The 24,645-nt window shown below is 38.3% G+C and overlaps 1 protein-coding gene across 1 annotated transcript in view; it reads right to left on the reverse strand.

Annotated features, from left to right (window-relative positions):
- COL24A1 (collagen type XXIV alpha 1 chain) overlaps positions 1-24,645 on the reverse strand; it is a gene marked incomplete at both ends in the record, with an annotated part of 318,029 nt that overhangs the window by 75,683 nt on the left and 217,701 nt on the right. Inside the window, 6 exons of the mRNA XM_080655503.1 lie at positions 165-272; positions 2,022-2,075; positions 15,705-15,812; positions 17,870-17,923; positions 19,187-19,240; positions 20,101-20,154. Of these exons, the coding sequence (XP_080511629.1) occupies positions 165-272; positions 2,022-2,075; positions 15,705-15,812; positions 17,870-17,923; positions 19,187-19,240; positions 20,101-20,154 (432 nt within the window). The remainder of the gene's footprint in view (positions 1-164; positions 273-2,021; positions 2,076-15,704; positions 15,813-17,869; positions 17,924-19,186; positions 19,241-20,100; positions 20,155-24,645) is intronic.

A 24,645-nucleotide genomic window follows, 5' to 3' on the forward strand; every position in this document is an offset into this window, starting at 1 on the left:
CTGTGGAATGCTTACAATTCTCCACATCCCAAGGAGGTAGATTATTTTCAATGGAACTATTGCTTTTTCTGTAAAATTAATCAAGGAATGAAGCTTTAAGGACATGGATACATTTCTTTTCCATCCACAGTCAACTTAGTTCTGGAAACCAATCAAATACTCACCACAGCACCTCTGGTTCCTCTGGCACCCTTAGGACCACTTTCCCCAGACTGTCCAGGAGCGCCTCGGCTTCCAATTTCTCCTGTGGGCCCTATTTGTCCTTTATCACCCTGTGGATGTTATTAATAAGAGAAAAAAAGGAAGGAAAAACAAATTTATACTTGGAATAATTAATTATGTCATATACCTGAATGACTCCAGATAATATTCTATAAGCGAAATGCTATGAATAGTAACTTTGCTTTAACTTAATAGTACTACAGACCACCACTGATGATAATAACATAACATACCCTCACCAAATAGGTTATCTTAAAAATATAATTAAAAGTCATTTTGGAAAAAGAATTTATAAAATTATTTGGCCAAACAAGCAGAGGAGATCTGAGTTAAAAATAACCAAGTTTTTTATTTTGAAATTTGTGTATGTATGCATACCTGTATGAATGTCTGCATGCATGCATATATTGATTATAACCATGAGAAAATACAGGCCCTATTGAGAAGCCTGTTTCTACAGAGAACTTCAGCGCCACAAAGATCTGTTTAATGCAAAAAGGCTTTAATGTGCAGTTCTGTACAGTGTGTTCAGGATCATCACTCACTGGTTTGGAGTTTGCCTTTAAAAATCTGTAACATTTTCATATCATTTTACATCCTTCTAAAAACCAGTTATCTTCTGTTTTCCATTAGGCTGACTGATGATTCTCTAGCACCAAAACATAGCTGCTCTTAAACAACATTAAGAAATATAATTCATTTTCTGAACGTGGGAACCCCCCTGTTCTATTATTGATATTCAAGTACACACAAAGAAAAACTGAACTGTGATCATAGTCAGTGAGAACATTTTTAGTATTCATAATAATTTACAGGCTTTCCTAAGGGTGCAGGTTATTCTATGGGCCGGCTGTCCCATTTTAAATGTTGATTTTAGGCATAAAATTATGTATGCTGAAAGGAGACTTTACTATTCATGAGAAAGAATGGCAACTAAAATTCACTTCATTCATTTTTCTTTACCTCTTATTACCCTTATACTGTTCCCAAATTATGAGAAGGATGTACTGGGTGTATATTAGCAGAAATGATAGAATTGGGATTTGGGAACTAGAATATGATATGATTGAAGTTAATTATAGTAAAAGTATTCAGGTTTAGAAGTATCACACAACTCTTGTTTCCAAAAGTTCATGCAAGAAATGGAATATTATTAGACATTATGGATTTTAGTACAATGATGTAGTATAGAACTGATGTAGTACAATGGAAAAATCATTTCCATATCTCACCAATACTTAAATAAATTACTGACCCCACATAGAGATGAACTTTTAATTTTGATGTACTAAAATTTTAAAAATATGTAAATTTTAAAATAAAATATGAAGGGAGCAAATAAAACATTTTTCATTTGTGTTTTTTAGTTAATATATGGAAAACATAAAACCAATTATTAACCTTTTCAATTAAAGAAACACAATAATCCAGAAATAATTCTAATCATATTTCTTTTTTCTAAAACATTTTATTGAAGTTGTTACTAAGAAGTACAAATGGTATATTATTTTCCTCTTCTCTTTTTTCTGGCTTATGGTCTACTAAAGAATTTTTGGCAACCAGAAGGAAAGGCAAATATCTTTCTAGAAACTACAAAGTGGAAAATGTGCCTTCATATAATTAAGGTGATTAGTACTGCTAAGAGGAATTAAGTATGAATTTATACAAGTGTCCTTTTTTAAGGTAAGTTTATATCTTTATTACTTTATATATCATGAAAATAAAATCACAGCATTCTATGGGGCTCTGAGCATATCAGGGGAAAGAAAACCAGCATAAAATGACATTAAAAAATTTACCTTTTTTCCCGGATGACCTCTTTGACCTGGAATTCCCAAAATTCCTTCAGGTCCCTGAATATTCAATATTAAAAAAGTAAACAAATTGTTACAGAAAGTACTAGATAGGATGTTTAAATACTTATATTACATAATTATTGAATTGAAGATTAAGTAAAGATGAGAGTTACTTTTCCACAATATTATGTTTGTCTAATCATCTAAAAAGAGGTCATGATGACTTAGAGGCACAGCTGTTACTAGTGAGTAAAATTCACATATACAGACTGGCCAAGATAGACAAAATTAAACATTTATTTATTAGAGGAAGAAAACTACTTGGTTTTAGCATACACATTTTGATTAGCAAGAGTATAATTAAAGTAAATCCAAAGGCATCATTTCAGCATCTCTATGAGGTAATGTGGGTTCAACATCTTATTGAATGTATAGGGTTACAAAATATATCTAATCATGGTCAAGGAAAACTCAACATTTCACTGGAGTAGAGGATTAAAGAGAAATTCTTTGATCTGTGGAATGAAAAGGGAGGGAAATACATGGAGGGAAAGGAGGTAGTCATATTAAACTGTTTAAAACAATATTTCATTTCATTCTACTTTGTTTAGACAAAAGTAGACTAGAAGTTCAATATACACTCTTATTTTTAGTAGAAAGTAAATAAAATATTTTAGATGTCATGTGCATTTGCAGGTCAACAATGAGATGCACAGTAAGCCAGGTTGCAAGTCCTAAAATGGGTAATAATTAATCACAGTATTCCTTGCATCAGTTGGAAATGAAAATGGAAATCTCAAACTTGTGTCCCAAAGCTTGGCAAACTGCAAAAATGATGTAGACAAGAAATAAATTGTGGCTTACCACTGTGCTATGTAGGCTTTGATAAATATTTGTTGAACGAATAAACAGATACCTAAGGAAATGACTCATGCCCTATGCTCCTGAACAAATGCTCTTCTAGTCTCAGAAAGTCACTCAATTTAGATGCCAAAGTGGTTAAGTTCTGTTGCTGTAGTTCTAGCTGCATCCAGAGGTTGAAATTATAGTTGCACTAACCTGAGACTTCTTTGTGGCTAATACAAACTTTTAAAATGAGGCTCATTAACTGTCACAGAGGTTAATGGTGTGAGCTTTTAAAAGTCAGACTGCTGCAGTTTCATATTCTGGCTCTGTCACCGTAGGTAGATTATTTAACTTCTAAAGGCCTCAGTTTCCTGTTACATAAAAGGGGTGTAATACTAATTGTTCAAAGGGTTACTAAGATTAAATGAGATGATGCATTTAAATCTTAGAAAGGACCAGACATACTGAAGAGCTCAATAATGGAGCTACTCAGAACCTTTTCACGTATGGGTGAAAAAAGAGGTTGTCTGTATTTTATACTGCATTTTTTTCTCTTATGATTAAGAGAAAGGTCTCCCCTGGTTCTTTTGTTCACTTTTTTCCCCCTTTAAAGATAGTTTTTTTTTCTTTCTTTTCTGTTTTGGAGGGGTTATTAAACTTCCACTGATATTAGTTGGTTCATTTTAGTGCCTGTTCTGAAACACATAAGTAATATTTTGCTAAAAAATGTTGCCTTTTAAAAGTGACTACAACTATTTTGTGTATAGCACGACTACAACTCTTTTGTGTATTTAGAAGTTTGTAGAGCAGACTGGAATAATAGCAATGTTTTCTACAATGTGCATGTTTTAATAGATTTCTTTAATAATTACAAAAATGAGTGCTTTTATATGAAAGTCACATTGAGAAAGAATAGTTGACTTGATGTTCAGTTTACTCATAAAATAGAGGATGGAGTTGGGATTTCCTATTGATTATTTAAAACTTTGTGTGAGTCTCAGATGTAACTCATCACATCTATTTTTAACTACTGTATTGAAATATAATTCATGTACCATATTATGACCATTTAAAGCAGTGGTTCTCAACCTTTCTAATACCGCAACCCTTTAATACAGTTCCTCATGTTGTGGTGACCCCCAACCATAAAATTATTTTCGTTGCTACTTCATAACTGTAATTTTGCTACTGTTAGGAATTGTAATGTAAATATCTGTGTTTTCCGATGGTCTTAGGCGACCCTGCTAGCGGTTCTCAACCTGTGGGTCTCAACCTGTAGAGCCTAAGACCATCGGAAAACAGATATTTACATTACGATTCATTATGTAATGATAGTAGTCTGACACCTGGTGGTCAGTGTGCGTCATAGCAACCAGTTGTTCTGGTCATTTTAGCATTCCGGTCGCTTAGGCTTTTATATATATATAGATAATAGCCTACTGTATAGATAGAATTAATTAATAAACATTGATTAATTCATCAGTTGATAGTCATTTGGGTTGTATAAGTTTTAATTTGAACCCTCTTTTCAATTCTCTTGGGTATACACCAAGGAGTGGAATTGCTGGGGCACACTGTAATTCCATGTTTAACATTTTGAGAAATTGCCAAATGGATTTACAAAGTGATTACACCATTTTACATCTCACCGGTGATATAAGAGGTTTCCAATTCCTTTATATCCTCATCAACACTTGTTATTTTCTTTTTTTTTTTTTTGTATGTTTGTTTGTTTTTGATAGCCATCCTAGTGGATGTAAAGTGGTATTTCATTGTGGTTTTATTTGCATAGTGAATAGTGTTGAGCATTTTTCATGTGCTTACTAGCCAACTGTATATCTTCTTTGGAGAAATAGCTGTTCAAATACTTTGCTCATTTTTCAATTGGGTTATTTGTCTTTTTATTACTGAGTTGTAAGAGTTCTTTTTATATTCTGGATACAAGTCCCTTTATATATATGATTTTCAAGTATTTTATCCCATTCCATGGGATAAGATTCCAGGGAGTCTTTTCACTGTCTTGATGATGTTCTTTGAAGTACTATTGATTTTACTAAAGTACAATATACCTATTTTTTATTTTGTCACTTGTACTTTTGGTGTTATCTAAGGAAACTTTGCATAACCCAAGGTCATGAAGATTTATACCTATGTTTTCTTCCAAGACATTTATAGTTTTAGCTCCTACATTTAGCACTGTGATCCATTTTGAATTAATTTTTGAGTGTAGTGTAAGGGTCCATTATGTTTTTGCATGCAAGTATCCAGTTGTTTTGCGGTACCATTTGTTCAAAAGATCATTCTTTCCTCATTAAACTGTCTTGGTACATAACAAGCTTTTGTAATTCAAATTTATTTTGTTCTATTTAGTCCCTGGAACTTATTTTATCCCTTGAGATAGCCAACAACACTAGCTATTATTAAACAACGTTTAGAAGTTATAGAGTGATTCCCTTTGAAGACTATGCTCTTCTTCTGCTTGGAACCTTTCAATGGCATGACACTACACTTTGAATAAAATCCAAACTTATTACCATGGTTTAAAAAGTCCTTCATGATCTGCTTCTTATCTATTTTTTCAAACTCATCTCAAACAACTTTTCAGTATTTACTATGCTGCTGCTGTAATAACTTCCTTTTAGTTTTACAAAAATATCTAGATCATCCTCACCTCCATATCTTAGTCCTTTTTATTCCATCAACCTTGAAGGATCTCCCAAAGTTCTTTGCATGAATGGCTCCTTTTCATTTTTCAGGTCTTAACTTAATCTTCCCTATCCAAGAAGGTTTCTCTTATTGCTCTCGTGGAAATAGGCTTCTCTACCTTTAACTAGTCAGCTTCCCTTCCTTTAAGCAGTTATTCCCTTTTCAATACCCTGTTTATTTCTATCATACCATTTATCACAACCTGTAATGATCTTGTCTATTGTTAGACTTCTCCACTATATTAGAAAATCCGAGATCAGAATCTTGCTAATCTTGTTCCCCTTGGTATTCACAATGCTTATTGAAGCAAAGTTCTTGGTTCATATAAGGCATTCATAAACTTTGTTTTCAGTTAATGAATAATCAAATATATTTAATAGAGTCCCAGTCTATAAGGATAATAATAATTGGAAACATCTAAGCTAATGCTTTTTAAAAGCTATAGAACACTTTTATTTCAAAGAAAGCCTAAACAGAAGCTAATATGTTAAATACATATTCCAGGACCTTTGAGGACTCAAGTAGGAAAAGCAGGAATAGGAGCCCAGTCAGCATCCTCCCTCACACACTTATCTTGGGAGGTTCTGCATATCTCCAACTCCTTTCTTATATGCAATGAATAAACTGAGAAACGAAAGAATGATTCGCCCAACAATGTACAGCTCTTTAGTGGAAGAGCAGGGGTTTGAACAATTCTTGCATAGTGGCCATTGTAGGGTTCCTTCTATTTCTGAGTTACTTTATGGCACAACTATTCAAAACAAACAAGCCTAAGACCAAAGTCATAAGAACCTTTCAGAACTTAAAGATTTATATTATCCTTTACTCCTTAATGACACTGACCTCATATTTCCAAACTGATTAATTTTTGGGGTTTCCAAGGAAGCAATCTCAGAAACAAGAGTCATGTATACCTTACTATTCTTCTTAAAGTAGCCACCTGTACCTAATATCTTTACCACCTTAAACAGATAGGAAAAATCACACTTCAATAAGTCCAAACAAGTTTTGTACTAAAGGAATAAAACAAGGCCATTTCATTTTTATACATTCAATTTTGGAGTCCATAGTTTCACATCTGTTTAGATCTTTGATATCACAGAGATAGATTTTATTTTTATTTTTTAGGAATGGACGATAGACCATAAGTTAGGCAGATGTTTCTTCTCAGATGCTTCCAAACTCTTTTCTCATATTCAGTTATGCATTTAGGCAACTGCACATTTTAGCACAGAATTCAAGCATAAAATACACAATCTTTTTCTTCTGTTCAAAGAAGTCTACTTCTTGGAGTTGGGTATTTGTTGCTGATGTTTTCCTCGCCTCATTTTCTAGCCCAGATCTCATTTCCCAATCTGAGAGAAAGTAAGAAAAGTATCTTTACTTAAAAAAGTTTAATTTCCTTTTCTCACTTTCTCGTTTAATTTTGAAGAATTTAAGGTAGCATCTTTGTGACACTGCATAAGGAAAAGTTTTTAAAAGTACAAAAATAAATCCAACATCAGGCTGTCTGATTAAGCAATAGTTCCTTGGATCATAAAATTCTTTTGAAAAAATATGCCATGGTATTTTTACTGAGTTTATGAGCTGAAAGGCATTTAAAATTCCAAGGAGAACAACAAAAAGAATAAAAAAGAAACACACATGTGTTGTTACTAAAAAAAGGCACCAAAGATGTGTACAGGCAGGATTATTCCTGGGAAAAATTATGAAGCAGATAAAATCTGTGCTCATCATTTTTCCATGCCTTGTTTTGAGCCTCTTCTTCATCTCTGCTCTGCCCATCACCAACTGTCATGCTGCATCATCCCTACCTGGCAATACTTAGAGAAGTAAAAAGTGAATAATCTTGGGGAGAACCCATGTTTAAAGATATGAGACAAGGAAGAGAGAACAGTAAAGTAAATCAATAAAATGATCAGAGAGGCCTTATCCAAAGAGTGCAATGAATATCATAAATGAAGCATTTTCACGAAAAGAGAAGCTTTGTCATTATTTATTTACATCTTCCATTTGCCCTGAGGTAGAAGAATTTGTTCAATATGACATTTAGAATTTCTCTTGAAGTAATACATATTACAATTTAAGGTCAGATATTGATAAATTATGCCTGCAAGATTTCTTATTTTATCCTAGAGCTAGGATATTATTCTATAGTAATAATGTCAGTTCCATGAATAAAAATAAAAAAATATTCATTCAAACTAAGTATGAGACAGCACAAAATATTCCTTTCAAATGTCAGAAGTTCCACAGCTGAGGTGACATTATCAGGAAAGTGACATAAGTCATTCCTGACTTTAGCCCCAGCCCTCTTGGAAGGTCAGTTAGCAGCTACCCACATACAAGACACCATTGTGAAAATCCCAGAACTTGAAGGTGAGTCTGAAGCAACCTCCTGAAACACAGAGACTGGGAAGTACCATGTTAGAAGGGTAAGAGGAGAGGTTTCACTTTGATTGCATTGTCTATCCCTGAGTAGCCCCCTTGGCCTAACATTTTTTCCCAGTGGGAAAAAGGAAGCCAAAGTGGACAATCAGCTCCACCAGTGCTGTGGGATGCTTTCCGGGTGGCTCATTCAGATCTTACCTCATGAGGATCACTGGTGGAATCTGAGACTTGTCTACTGGGGATCACCTAGAGACCAAGAGGAGTGGGGCTTACAGTAACTAGCACTCAGATCTTGGTAGGCTGTATTCCTGTTAGCAGCAACACACGATCAGAGATCCTAGAGAGTGTGGTCATCTGCGGAGCTGAGTTGGTGATCCTGTCTGGTCACGGAGCTTGTCTGGAAGTTTGGGACCCCAGCCTAAAGAGTGGTACCTGCTGTGGAGCCCATTCTAGGCCCCTGTTTGGGCAGGGAAAAATATTTGCAACCCTGCCCAAAAGCTAGGCTTAGAATCTTGTCCTGCTAGACCAGGATGAGGGCCAGAGAAGTTGGGTATCTGTGGAGTTAATACTACAGCCCTGTGTAGGCAGAGGGCCAAGCCAGCAGCCCTTTATAGCAGCAGAGTTTAGCCTACAACCCTGTCTAATGACTAAAAACAGCCAGTGACCCTGTCCAATTTCAGAGCATAGCCTGTGACCCCAGCCAACCAAGACAGTTACCCTATCAAACTTAACCAACCATTGAGCATAGAATAGTTTCCAGCCCCAATCAATATACAGCTGGAGGCCCCAGTTGACTAGAGGGCCTGGTAAGCGATCTTGCCCAATACAGGAGCAGAGAAAGTGGCCTAACTGATTGTGAAGCACAGCCTATGACTCTGCCCAAACTTGGGCATAGCTTGTGGCTCTGTCCAAGTGTGAAGCCATGCTTGTGGTTCTACCTGACGTGGAGTCCAGCCAGTGACACCATTCAGTCAGAGAGCACAACATGAGACCCTGCATAATCACGGAATCCAACCATTGATACTGTCCTGCCAGGAAACCACCTGAGGTGACATCCTACCATAGGTAACTGCAGAGCCCAGCTAGGGATCCCTCCGCTGAAACCATGGAGTGCAGGCAGCATTTCTACCCAACCAAGGTATCTATTTAGGGTATCTCCCCTCACCCTGAATGTGGAACCCAGCCAGCAGGCTGACACAACTGCAGAGATCAGCCAGTGGCAACCCTTGCCTTTGCCCAGCTGGAGATACCAATAGCAAACTGTGACTGTCCACAAATGCTACCAGATGACCCATCTAGCACCCGTAGCTAAGCAGATTGGTGAAGATCTTTCCCTGCCCAAATAAACTGGTGATGTCTGGAAGAAGAGACTGCTTACTCAAATGCACAGATACCAATGCAGGATATAAGGATCACAAAGAATCAGATAAACGTGACAATACCAAAGGAAAGTAATAAAGCTTCCTTTATTAGTCCTGAACTAATCACTGACAATAAAAAATGGAAATCTATGAACTATCTGACTCTTTAAAAAGTTCATTGAACTATAAGAACACACAACTAAATAAAATTAGAAAAACAATGCATAAACAAAGTGAGAAGTTTAAAAAAGAAATAGAAACCATTAAAATAAACAAAACAAAATTCCTAGAGATGAACAATACAATGACTGAAATGAAGTTTCTTCATGCTATTGAAGTTATCAGCTTAAAATAGGATGTTATAATTATAAGGTATTTTATATGAGCCAGAAAGAAAAAAACCGTGTAGTAGATATACAAAATGATAAAGGATTCAAGGCATACTGCTACAAAAATTCATAAAATCAAAGAGGAAGACAGCAAGAGAGGAAGCAAGAAAGAAATGGCTTACAAAATAGTTAGAAAACAACAAAATGACAATACAAAACCCTAACTTATCAATCATTACTTTAATTGTAAATGGATAAAAATTCTCTAATCAAAAGTCAGAGAATGGGTGAATGGATTAAAAAAAAAAGATCCAACAATATGCTGCCTACAAGTGACTCACTTAACCTTTAAGGATACAGAATGACTTAGAGTAAAGGTATGGAAAATGATATTTAAGCAAATGGTAACCAAAAGAAAGCAGGGATAGTTACATGTATCAGAAAAAATATTCTTTAAGATAAAAATAGTCATAAGAGACAAAGACGTTCATGATATAATGATAAAGGGGTCTTTTAATGAATAATATATATAATTATAAATATTTATGCATCAAATATTAGGGTACCTAAATATATAAAGAAGATACTAACAGAAATAAAAGGATAAATAAACAGCAATGTACTAATAGTTGGAAAATTTTTTTATTTTTTATTTTTTTAAATATATTTTACTGATTTTTTACAGAAAGGAAGGGAGAGGGATAGAGAGTTAGAAACATTGATCAGCTGCTTCCTGCACACCCCCTACTGCCCACAATCAAGGTACATGCTCGTGACTGGAATCAAACCTGGGACCTTTCAGTCTGCAGGCCAACGCTCTATCCACTAAGCCAAACTGGTCAGGGCAATAGTTGGAAATTTTAATACCACTTTCTACAATGGCTAGATTTTCCAGACAGAGAATCAATAAGTGAATTTGAAGACCAGTTAATTTGAACAGCACTATAGACCAAATGAACCTAATAGACATGTACAGAATATTCCATCCAACAGCAGTAGAATACACATTATCTAGTCCACACAGAACATTTTCAGGGATAGATCATATATAGGGTCACAATATGTCTCAACAAATTCAGGAAGATAGAAATTATATCAAGTATCTTTTTTAACCACAGTGGTATAAGACCACAAATCAACAATAGGAGGAAAGATGGAAAAGTCACAAATACTTGGAAATTAAAAAACATTCCTGAATAATCAATAGATGAAAAGAGTAAATCAAACCAATGGATCAAAAAAGAAATCAAAAGGGCAATTAAAAAATATCTTGAAACAAAAGTGAAGCACAACATACCAAAATTTATGATATGCAACAAAAGCAGTTCTAAGCAGGGATTTCATAGGTATAAATGCCTATATTAAAAAAAGGAAAGATAGCCCTAGCCAGTTTGGCTCAGTGGATAGAGCGTCGGCCTGCGGACTGAAGGGTCCTAGGTTTGATTCTGGTCAAAGGCATGTGCCTTGGTTGTGGGCACATCCCCAGTAGGAGGTGTGCAGGAGGCAACTGATCGATGTTTCTCTCTCATCGATGTTTTTTTACTCTCTATCCCTCTCCCTTCCTCTCTGTAAAAAATCAATAAAATACATTAAAAAAATAAAAAAGGAAAGATAAATAACCTAGCTTTATACTCCAAGGAAGTAGAAAAAGAAAAACAATCTTAGACCAATGTGAGCAGAAGGAAAGAAATTATAAAGATTAGAACAGAAATAGGTAAAATAGAGAATAGAAAAATAACAGAAAAGATTAACAAAACTAAGAGTTGGTTTTTTGAAATGCTAAACAAAATTGACAAACCTCCAGCTAGACTTGCCAAGAAAAGAGAGAGAGAACTCAAGGTTTGAAATGAAAGAGGAGACATTATAAATAATACTACAGAAAGACAAAGGATCATAATAAATTGGACAACCTAGAAAAGATGGATAAATTCCTGGAATTATACTACCAACCAAGATTGAACAATAAAGAAATAGAAAATCTGCATAGACCAATAATGTATATGGAGATTGAATCAGTAATGAAAAATCTCCCAACAAAGAAAAACCTAGATTTCACGGATGAATTCTATCAAACATTTAAACAAGCATTAATGCTAATCTTTCTCAAAGTCTTTCAAAGTTGCAAAGAGAAAGAAATACATCCAAGTTCATTTTATGAGGCCAGCACTACCCCAATAACAAAATTAGACAGAAACCACAAAGAAAAAAATTGTGGCCTGTATCCTTGGTAATAGATGCAAAAATCCTCAACAAAATATTAGCAAACCTAATTCAACAATACAGCTGACCCTTGAAATACACTGGTCTGAACTGCATGGGTCCACTTATAAATTGATTTTCCCTCCAGAAAATATACAATTGGCCCTCTGTATCCCTGGTTTTGTATCTGTGGATTCCCAACTAAGGATCCAAAATACTGTTTTTGATCCATGGTTGGTTGAATCTGTGGATGTAGAGGGCCAACTATGCATTGTTCTATGTCATTTTACATAAGGTAGTTGAGTATCCACAAATGTGTGTGGGGGGTCCTGAAACTAATCACCTGTGGATACTGAGAAATTGTAGTTAAATTTAGGAGGAATGAAAAGTTATATGTGAATTTTGAACTGCATGGGGGGCCAAGGGCCCCTAACTCCCACATTGTTCAAGGGTCAAATTTAAAGATTTTTTAAAAGATTTTTAAAATATATTTTATTGATTTTTTACAGAGAGGAAGAGACAGGGATAGAGAGTTAGAAACATCGATGAGAGAGAAACATTGATCAGCTGCCTCCTGCACACCTCCTACTGGGGATGTGCCCGCAACCAAGGTACATGCCCTTGACCGGAATCGAACCTGGGACCTTTCAGTCCGCAGACCGACGCTCTATCCATTGAGCAAACTGGTTAGGGCTCAAGGGTCAACTTTACATTAAAAGGATCATACACCATGATAAAATGGGATTTATTTCAGGGATGCAAGGATGATTAAACATCTGCAAATAAACCAATGTGATATACCATATGCATAGAATTAAAGATAAAAACCATATAATCAACAGATGCAGAAAAAGCATTTGACAAAATTTAATGACCTTTCATGATAAAAACTCTTAACAAATTGGGTACAGAAGAAATATAATGAAGGTCATATATGACAAATCCACAGTTAACATCATACTCAATGGAAAAAGTTGAAAGCTTTTCCTCTAGGATTAGGAACAAGACAAGAGCGACCACTCTCACCACTCCTGTTCAATATAGTACAAGAAGTCCTAGCCAGAGCAATTAGGCATGAAAAAGAAGTGAAAGGCATCCAAATTAGAAAGGAAGCAGTAAAACTATCTCTGTTTGCAGATGACATGATTTTAATATATAGAAAACCTTAAAGACATCACCATAAAATCTGTTAAAATTCATAAATAAATTCAGTAAAATTTTAGGATAAAAAATTAACCTATAAAACCCCATCACATTTCTACACACTAATAATGAATTACATGAAAAAGAAAACAGTCCCATTTAAAACAGCATCAAAAACAATAAAATGTTGGAATAAATATAACCAAGGAGGTGAAATATCTGCACACAGGAAAGTATAAGATATTGATGAAAGAAATTGAAGAAGACACAAATAAATGTAAAGAGATAGCATGTTCATAGATAAAGAATGAATATTGTTAAAATGCCCATACTACCCAAAGTATCTATAGATTCAATATAATCCCTAACAAGATTCTAATATCATTTTTTATAGAAATAGAAAAAAAGCTTAAAATTTGCATGGAACCACAAAAGATTTCCAAAAGACAAAACAATCTTGAGAGAGAACAAAGCTGGAGATATCACACTTCCTAATTGCAAACAATATCAATACAAAACTATACTCATCAAAACAGCATGGTACTGGCATTAAAACATAGATCAATGGGAAAGAATCAAGAACAGAGATATATGACCAACTAATATTTAAAAATATGCTTATACACATATACATACATATGTGGTTTACATGTAGAATGGAATATTATCTATATACTAGATGCCCGGTGTACAAAATTCATGCAAGGGTAGGGGAGGGGAGTCTGCTCAGCCCAGCCTGCACCCTCTCCAATCTGGGACCCCTTGGGGGATGTCCGATTGCCAGTTTAGGCCTGATCCCCGGCAGTCGGACATCCCTCTCACAATCTAGGACCGCTTGCTCCTAACTGCTCACCTGCCTGCCTGCCTGATCGTCTCTAACTGCCCCCCTGCCAGCCTGATCGCCCCTAACCACCTCGGCCTGCCAGCCTGATAGCCCCTAACTGCCCCGCCTTCTGGCCTGGTTGTCCCCAACTGCCCCCCCCACTGGCCTGGTCACCCCACCTGCCCCCACCCCCCACCAGCATGGTCGCCCCTAACAGCCCCCCTGCTGGCCTGGTTCCCCCACGCAGCCTGCTATTCAGTCATTTGGTCGTCCCTCACTAACCCCCCTGTTGGACTGGTTGTCCCATGCAGCCTGCTGTTTAGTTGTTTGGTCATCCCTCACTAACCCTCTTGCCGGCCTTGTTGCCCCACGCAGCCTGCTGTTTGGTTGTTACTGTGACAATTTGCATACTCCTCTATTATTAGTATACATAGATATAAATCCCTAATATGCAAATAGACCAAACGGTGGAACAACCGAACAACCGGTCGCTATGACGTGCACTGACCACCAGAGGGCGCGTGTGGAACATGGTGGCATTGGCCACGGCGGGATGGTGGAGCAGGTGAGCGGGGTCACCAGACCAAGGCAGCGAGTGCCAGTCGCTGTCATCGGGGGGAGCCTCTGGTGGTTACTGAAAATTTTTTGCTCCCATGCACCATGGTTCCACCTGGCGCTTGCGCCTGCTGCCAGTGCCAGCCCTGGTCCCACTCGCACCCACAGCTGGTGCCAGAGCTGCCGCTTGCACCTGCTGTCAGTGACTGGTGCCAGTCCCGATCACTCAGTGCTGTCCATGGGTGCAAGTGGCGGCTGCCTGCCCTGATCACCCCTGAGGGCTTCTCCACCTCCCCCTGCTCCTGGGGGTGATTGGGGCAGCACCTGCGGCTTGCACCCACTGACAGCTTGCACCTGCTGACGGCACTAGCCCTGCTCACACCCTCAGCTGGCGCTGGCCCCAATCGTTCTGCACCATCTGTGGGCGTGAGCGGGGCTGGCGCCATTAGAGTGTGGGACGGCAGTGGCAGAAGTGGGGCTGCCAGCAGACAGGGGACAGGGGGCCATGGCAGGAGGGGTGTGGAGGATGGGCTGAGACCCGCCCCTGTGCCCACCGCAGCCTCGTGGCCCACAGTTCCTTTCAAGGTGCATGAATTTGTGCACTGGGCCTCTAGTTCAGCTATAAAAGAAGAAAATTCTGCCATTTGCAACAACATGGATAAACCTTGAAAGCATTATGCTATGTGAAATAAGTCAGATAGAAAAAGACAAATATTGTAGAATGTCATGTACAAGTGTTATCTAAAAAAAACTGAGCTCATAGAAACAGAGTAGATTGGTGGTTGCCAGGGGCAGGGAGTGGAGGAAATGGGTGGGCACAAACTTCCAGTTATAAGATGGATAAGTTCTGGGGATCTAATGTACAGCCTGATGACTGTACTTAGCAACACCGTGTTGTATAGTTGAAAGTTGCTAAGAGAGAAAATCTTAAAAATTTCCACCACACACAAAAAAAGGTAACTATGGTGGTAATTGTGTTAACTAACCTTATTATGGCAATCATTTAGCAATATATATATATATATATACATATATCAAATCATTATGTTGTACACCTTAAACTTAACATAGTATGGTATAAGTGAATTATATCTCAATAAAGTTGTAAAAAAAATTCAATGGCTTGTGTGACACATGGAAACAGTGTCTTTCCTCCTTGGATGTTAGGTAGGTTGATAATCACCCTGGATTGTCACTCTCTCAAGCCACAATTCTTCACCTCCAATTACTCAGGGCGCATATAAGAGGTTTAGAAAGTGTGTGTGTGCAAGTGTGTGTGTGAATAGGAGACTGAGTTCAATGAGTATTTGAAAGTGAACCCAGAGGTACTCACCGGAGGGCCCATTAGACCTGGTCTACCCAAGGGCCCCACAGCCCCTGGTAAGCCTGTCTCTCCATTTTCTCCATCCTCTCCAGGAAGTCCCCTTCCACCTGGGCTCCCCTGTAATCCAGTAAAAATGTTTAAGGAAGAGAAAGTAGTGAAATAATTATACCACATAATAAGCAGATTTTTGTTTAGAACATAAAAATAGTTATATAAAGAGTGAGACAAAAGTAGGTTTACAGTTGTTCATATGGAAAATAATACAATAGCCCTGGCTGGTGTTGCTCAGTGGGTAGAGTATCAGCCCAGGCATGGAAGAGTCATGGGTTTAATTCCTGGTTAAGGGCACATACCTGGGTAGCAGGATCATTCCCCTGCCCTTGCACAAGGCAGTCAATCGATGTCTCTCTCTCACATTGATGTTTTTCTCTCTCTCTCTCTTTCTTCTCTCTCCCTCCCTTCCTCTCTCTCTAAAAACCAATGAGAAAAATATCCTCAGGTAAGGATTAACAACAACAAAATAATAATACAATAATCTTATCTAATAAAAGAGTAATACATAAATTAACCATCACTCCACTACACCCACAAGTCACACCCACCAGACAATCAGGAGCGGGTATGCAAATTAACCCCAACCAAGATGGCGGCCAAGGAGTGAGCAGGAGGCTTGGGTTTCCCCTGCAATGGAGGAAGCCACGCTTTCCACAGACCCTGGTGGGCCCAGGCCTCCACTCAAGGCTACAAAGTTTCAATTATAGAAGATAAATAAATCCCAACAAAAATGGCGGCAGCCATGGAGCGAGCAGGAGGGTTGGCTCCACTCAAGGCTACAAAGTTTTAATTATAGAAGATAAATAAATCCCAGATCCCAGGGCCTCCACTTGGGTCACGGAAGGTGTGGCCAGCCTGAAAACCACCATAGGCCCCTTGCCCAGGCCGCCCAACCCTGATCTGGGACACCCCTCAGGGCAAACCAGCTGGCCCCCACCCGTGTACCAGGCCTCTATCCTATCTAATATAAGAGTGATATGCAAATTGACCGTCACTCCAACACACAAGATGGCAGCCCCCATGTGGTCAAAGATGGCTGCCCCCATGTGGACACAAGATGGCCAGCAGGGGAGGGCAGTTGGGGGGTACCAGGCCTGCAGGGGAGGGCAGTTGGTGGGCGACCAGGCCTGCAGGGGAGAGCAGTTAGGGGCAACCAGGCTGGCAGGGGAGCAGTTAGGTGTCAATCAGGCTGGCAGGAGAGTGGTTAGGGGGTGATCAGGCTGGCAGGAAGAAGCGGTTAGGGGCAATCAGGCAGGCAGGCAGGCAGGCAGGGGAGTAGTTGGGAGCCAGCAGTCCTGGATTATTAGAGGGCAGTCGAACATCCCTCAAGGGGTCCCAGATTGGAGAGGGTTCAGGCTGGGCTGAGGGACACACACACACACACACCCGTGCACAAATTTCATGCACCAGGCCTCTAGTCCTATCTAAAAAAAGAGTAATATGCAAATTGACTATCACTCCAACACACGAGATGGCTGCCCCTATGTGGTCAAAGATCCTGCCCCCATGTGGACACAAGATGGTCGCCACAAGATGGCCAGCAGGGAAGGGCAGTTGGGAGGGACCAGGCCTGCAAGGGAGGGCAGTTGAAGGCGATCAAGCCTGCAAGGGAGGGCAGTTAGGGGTGACCAGGCTGGCAGAGGAGGGAAGTTGGGGGCAACCGGGCCTGCAGGGAAGGGCAGTTAGGGGCAAACAGGCTGGCAGGGGAGCAGTTAGGCATCAATCAGGCTGGCAGGGGAGTGGTTAGGGGGTGATCAGGCTGGCAGGCAGAAGCGGTTAGGGGCAATCAGGAAGGCAGGCAGGCGAGCAGTTGTGAGCCAGCAGTCCTGGATTGTGAGAGGGATGTCTGACTGCCCGTTTAGGCCCGATCCTACCGGGATAGGGCCTAAACGGGCAGTTGGACATCCCTCAAGGGGTCCCATATTGGAGAGGGTGCAGGCTGGGCTGAGGGACACCCTCCCCCGCCCCGTACGAATTTCGTGCACTGGGCCTCTAGTCAATTAATAAACTCATTTTCACATACTCACAACTGTAAACCTACTTTTGCCCCGCTTTGTATAATAGTTTAAAGATTTCACAAAAACATCTAATTTATACATAATGTTAAGAGTATAATTTACCTTTAATCCATCTTTTCCTTGGAGACCTTCTTCTCCAGGAGCTCCAGGCTCACCCTATTTTGTAGCAGAAACAGTAAAATTTATTATTTTGCTAAATCATTTTACTTTATTTTTTTTGCTTCTGGTACCTATAGAAAGCAGCATCTATTCCTACTTCTACTTTATTTATAAGGAATATTTGACAGTATAAGAAGCATGATTTCATTTTCCTAAAATAGCTCTAAAGATGATTTAAGGAGTCATAGTGTTGTGAATTCAAATTACAAGATGGCACCCGACTATCAGTAACTTTTAGATAATAAAAGGTAATATATATTCATTTGGCAGCTTTGGTAATTTGTAGAATCACACCTTTGTTTCTGAGTTTAAAAACTGCAAACACCACAGCTCATAAAATCATAGTACTTTGCTATGCTAAATTGACATGGATTAATAAAAAATTAATCCCATTAAATTCAGTGTACCTTATTTTTAGTGTCCCTATTTTCTCCTTTAGAGAGGAGAAGCAACAGTGAGACCCTGATACATCAAGAAGCTGTCTTATAGATATAGAACTCATAGACAGGTAGAGCCATGCTTTGTGACGCTAATAAAGTAGCACTGGCTCTCTTGCTACCTGAACTATTTGACAGTAAATTAATCAATGCATCTTCACAGTTGTCCCACTGCTCCCACCACTAACTCTTGCATTACTCTGATGCCACACTGCCTGCCCCACCTCCTGCAAAAAAAGAGAAAAATATAGAAGAAACTGGGTGCAAAATATATCTCCCTACTTTGGCTTTTAGTAAACAAATGTCTCAATTATGTAGGCACTGTTATCTTAGGAAATAACAGTGCCTTACCACAGATCAAATTAAAGGCTGTCTCTATTAGAATAACTTGTGTAAGCTATCTATTTATAACTATTTGCAATTATTTCCTTGAATGAGCTTACATGACTAGTTATTTTTCAATATAAATTAGATTTCAATCTTTTGTCTGTCTTGTTAGGTCAGGAAATAGACTGAGAGTTGATCACTAGTACTTGTGAATTTCTTTTTAATGCTAACATTAGTGATAATCTCTGACATCTGGCAAGGGTTCTGCAAAGTACACCTGATTCTGAGAAAAGGACATATGAGGTTAGGACTCTAAATGCTACTAAATCACAATATGAACAGAGTCTGGCGTGGAGCTTTGAAGTTACGAAATATAGACACATTTTCTAAATGCAACAGAAAAGTTTATTATGCAATTTTTGAGGTCTTTAGGCTAGATTTTGAGTCTCTAAAACAGTTGGGCAGTGCACTAAAATGGTTTCTAGTAGATACTTACCCGCAACCCTGGCTCCCCAGTAACTCCAGCAGTGCCTGCAGGTCCAACATCTCCCTGAAGACACAAAGGGAAAGAGTAAGCTCTTTTCTATTGAAACTTGACGTTTAATAATTATGGGAGCATACCATGAAGATAGCGGTTCTGAAACACTCTCATTGTTTCCTTTTCTCCAGACCAATTTATTGATATTTTGCTCATTAGTTTTATTATTTGTGTATATATATATATATATATATATATATACACACACACACACACACACACACACACACACACACACTGAGTGGCCAGATTATTATGATCTCTGAACGCATAATAATCTGACCACTCAGTGTGTATATATATATATATATATATATATATATATATATATATATATGTGTGTTTCAAAGGCCCGGTGCATGAATTCATGCATGGGTGGGGTCCGGCCAGCCTGGCCAGGGGGAGGGGACATGGGCGGTTGGCCAGCCTGCCTGCTGGTCAAACTCCTGGTCAAGGGGACAATTTGCATATTAGCCTTTTATTATATAGGATATACACTGAGTGGCCATATTATTATTTGTTCAGAGATCCTAATAATCTGGCCACTCAGTGTGTGTGTGTGTGTGTGTGTATATATATATATATATATATATATATATATATATATATGTGTGTGTGTGTATATATATATATATATATATATATGTGTGTGTGTGTGTATATATATATATAAAATCTATATACACAAATACAAATATTTTTCTAACAAAATTTGTTTTCTGGCTCATTTGAGAATACTTTCCATTTTTATCTGCTGTCCTTCACCTACTTTCAAGGTGGTTTTGCCAAAAGGTGGCCAACATAGGGGGTTCAATGGTGAAAGTTTAGAGACCCACCCCCCACTGCCCACTTTTACCCCTTAGGAAGGTTACCTTTGCACCTGGCTCTCCTTGTAGACCAGACTCTCCCTCAATACCTGAAGGTCCCTACAAGAGAATGATTTGACACATCATTTGTACACATTCCTTAACCAATTACAAAGACAATAACAACATCATAAGATGGTAGTAGTGTTTAGCCCAAGGGTAAGATATCTATGTCCAGGAGAGGATCTTTGATACTCATTTATAAACTTCATGGCATAAGATTAGATAATATCTGGGACTTTTTAACAGGTAAAATGTCAAAGCAAAATAACTTAAAATAAAAACCTTTTAAAAATATTTTTATTGATTTCAGAGAGGAAGGGAGAAGGAGAGAGAGAGAGAAACATCAATGATGAGAGAGAATCATTTATTGGCTGCCTCCTGCATGCCTTACAATGGGCATCTGCCTCCTGCCCACCCCACACTGGGGATCAAGCCTGCAACCTGGGCACATGCCATGACCAGGAATCAAACCATGATCTCCGGGTCCATAGGTCAATATTCAACCACTAAGCCACACTGACAAGGCTAAAATAAAATCTTTTAAGACCAGTTTCTTTTAATTGTTCCACTCATTCTTTAATCCTTGGTCAAAGACAAATTATCTCCCATTGTTTCTAGAATTTTCTATTCTCATACTATTTTCTGTGTGTTTTCACTTTTTACCCTTACCACCCATTTCTGTTAAGCCCTCTAGAATACACTTCCTCTAAAAAAATTCAGTTTTTTAAATTGGTTTTATAAAATACATCATACAAAAAGGATACACATTTAATCATATTATAAAAGACTACAGGCCCGATGCACGAAGATTTGTGCAAGAATAGGCCTTCCTTCCCCTGGCTGCTGGCATCCTGGACCCGGGCCTTCCCTCTGGCCACTGCCTTTCGCCTTTGCTCCGGCCTGGAGTCGCCTTCCTCTTTGCTCTGGCCTGGAGCCGCCTTCTGCCTATGCATGCTGTCCAGAGGCCTGGAGCAGCCGGGGAATTTGCATATTCCCTCCTTATTGGCATGGACGCCGCCATCTTTGTTGTGATGTGACAGTCAATTTGCATATTCTGCTTTTCTTAGATAGGATTCTATCTATTTATGACACTTTTTCCACTTTCCTTTTATAAGTGGGTCCAGTTGAAAAGTTTTTAGTTCCTTTCACCCTGAAAACATACTTCTTGTAATCACCAGATATTTCTAGGCCTGTTTTCCTACAATTGCTGTTATATATTTTTTTGTCTCTTAAAGATATTTAATGCTGATGCATACTCTTCCCTTCCCCCTTCCTCACTACCCTTCTCTCTTCTCCAATCCTTTCTTCTTCTCTCTCCTTCACTGTGTGTGCAATGTATGTATATATGTGTGTGTGTATAAACACATAGTATGTAGTCTATAATTCCCATGTTTCTGGAGGGGTAGTTTAAAGCATTAGTTCATAATAATATCTTTACCTAAAGTTTTCTGTTTGCTTTCTTTCCTTAATAGTTCTGATCCATGGGTTACAGTGTCCCTTATAATTGTTATAGACTAAAATATCATATATATAATTTTAGTACTTTCAATGAAAGAAAGTCCAATTTTTCATTTGACTTAGCTTTCGCAATCCATATTCACTGTGCTTTTTAAAAAAGCTATTCATGCACAACAGTACAGAAGGACTTACAATGAAAAGCCGCAGTTCCCTTCCTCAGAGGCAACTGCTTTATAAAACAATCTCTGTTTTTAGTTCTCCTGATAGTTACTTCTATAACTCAAAGTTATACCTCTACTTCTTGATGTATCTCCTTGCTGAAGTTTAGTTCCCTTATACTTCCCTTGTTTTACCATGATTTCATCAACTTTTAAATAGTTATATTGTTTAAATTTTTCTGTTGGCTAACCTTTGTGGCTGCTCTACTGTGACGAGAGGCAGGACAGCATTTAGGAGGACGAACTATGAAGTGAGGCGCCTGGGTTTCTGCTCTGGCTCAGAAACTACAGAATTTAATATCCCACCCCGAGATTAAATTTATCTCTTGAGAGAACATTCCAACACTTTCAGGATTTCTTCTATATCAAAATTGCTTTTAATTTCAGGGGCCTCTTCCAGTTCTTAGTTTCTCCCAATCTGTCAGCTCTACTTCTTTTTTTTAAAATATATTTTATTGATTTTTTACAGAGAGGAAGGGAGAGGGATAGAGAGTTAGAAACATCGATGAGAGAGAAACATCAATCAGCTGCCTCCTGCACACCCCCAACTAGGGATGTGCCCGCAACCAAGGTACATGCCCTTGACTGGAATCGAACCCGGGACCCTTCAGTCCACAGGCCGACTCTCTATCCACTGAGCCAAACCGGTCACGGCTGTCAGCTCTTCTTGGTTCCTTTTATTCCTTTCTTAGGTTAAATCCAGTAGCTGACATTCTGATCTCTGTGGTACCTGTTTTTATTTTATATATTTTTTGTTATTTAATTTAATTTTTTCCATCGCCTTTTATCCCCTCTATGCCCTCTTCCATCTCCACCCATCCCCCTCCACCCTGCAATCACCATACTGTTGTCCATGTCCATGAGTTCTCTCTCATTTTTTTCTTTATTGTTCTATCCCTTCCCCACACCTCCCCCCCCCACCTCCCTCACCTCCAGCTGCCTGCCTGCTCTCTATCTATGAGTCTGTCTCTATTTTGCTTGGTAGTTCAGTTTGTTCATTAAATTCCACATATGAGTGAAATCATATGGTACTTGTCTTTCACTGATTGGCTTATTTGACATAGCATAGTGGATAAGAAAGTTGTGATACAGTTACACAATGAAATACTACTTTGCTGTAAAAGGAAAGAAAAAATTTGCCCTTTGTGACAGCGTGGTTAAATCTGTGGTACCTATTTTTATACCAATCTTAAATTAGCACTTAAAATCCCCTTTTAAATATATATTCTCAGTAGAATACTGATGGAAAAAAGTTATGCATTTGTACAAAGTGGCATCATTACATGTTGAGAGGCACAGTGGCTCAGAGAATAGTATGTGTAGAGAAATCACCTAAATTTAAATGTAGGCTCTATCACTACTACTAGCTTTGCTCCTGAGCAAGATACTTAACCATTTCATGCCTTAGTTTCCTCATTTGCAGAATGAGGGTAACAACTGAATCTACCTTATAGGGTGTTGTAATGGTTCATTAAAACAACAAAGCACATTTAAATACACCTAATCACATAGACAGTGTTCCAAAATTGTTAGCTATTATCTTCATCATAATTGATCTAATGCAAATTCAGTCTTATGCTTCACTTGACTTTTAATAAGGTATATATGTTCTTTAACTTGTCATTTCCCTCTTCCATTATCCTCCGCTACTATTCTAAATCAGCATATTTTCCTCAACTGAGCTGCTCAACCCCTCCTAATCACAACAGAATTCTTGTCTCCTACTGTTAAAACAACTTCAGGGTATGAGGTATGGCTTCTCTCAGCTTTCCTCAGGCTCAGAGGATGTGGATTAGAGTAGGTTATCATAATTAGCTTTGGAGTCAGATGTGGATTTAAAGCCCGACTCTGCTACTCATTAACTATTTAGCTTGGGCAGTCTGGCAGATTCTGATCTTAAGCTCCCTAAGCTTTGGTCTCAGAAAAGAGTATTACCATCCATCCTGTTGCACAACCTAGAAATCTGGGAATCATTTTTTACTTCTCTTTTCCCTTTATTTTCCATATCCCACAAATATGCAGGGTTACACAATTTATATAACAAACATTTCTCAAATCAATCCCCTCCTTTCCTTTTCTATGCCTACTACTTTAGTTCAGACTGCCATCATTCCTTGCCTGGTTGAAGGCAATAGCCTTTTAGTAGGTCTACATGTCTTCATTTTTGTCTTCTCAAATACATACTCCTTGCAACTGCTGGGATTATATTTCAAATCTGACTTTATCACCACTTTGCTTATACCTTACAATTACAATAGCCCATAACATATGAAGTTCAAGCATCTTAACAGAATACACAAGACTTTTCATCTTTTCATGACCTAACTTCATCTATCATCACTTCTTGCTTTGACTTTAAGTATCAGTGAAGCCACACTGCCTCATGTTTGCATGCTTCTGCTCATGCTATCCCTTTTCTTGGAATTCCCTTATTCTTATTCCTTCTTTTCATAGGGCTAACACTCATTCCTTAAAACTCATCTCATACCTCTTTCTCTCTCTCTCTCTCTCTCTCTCTCTCTCTCTCTCTCTCTCTCTCTCTCTCTCTCTCGAGCTTCTTCTGTTTTCCTTACCTAGGTGAGGTTAAGTGTGCTTAAATTGCCCTGTGAATATCTCCATCTTTGGATTTAATGCATTGTAACATAATAATCTTTTGTATGATTATGTTTTAGAATAGATTATAAACTTCTAAAGAAGTCAGGGACCATATCTCAGCCATCCTTTTATCCCTAGTAATACACAGTGAAAAGCAAAAAATCATGGCATAATCATGGAATTAAAAATAGGGGAGGAGAACTGAACACATAAAGGAGGAGAAAAGTTTTTTTTGGGATGTGGTTGCAAAGGTCTGCAGAGATTAAATAATATAAAA

This window comes from Plecotus auritus (assembly GCF_963455305.1).
Source record: "Plecotus auritus genome assembly, chromosome: 2".
Lineage (NCBI taxonomy): Eukaryota > Metazoa > Chordata > Mammalia > Chiroptera > Vespertilionidae > Plecotus > Plecotus auritus.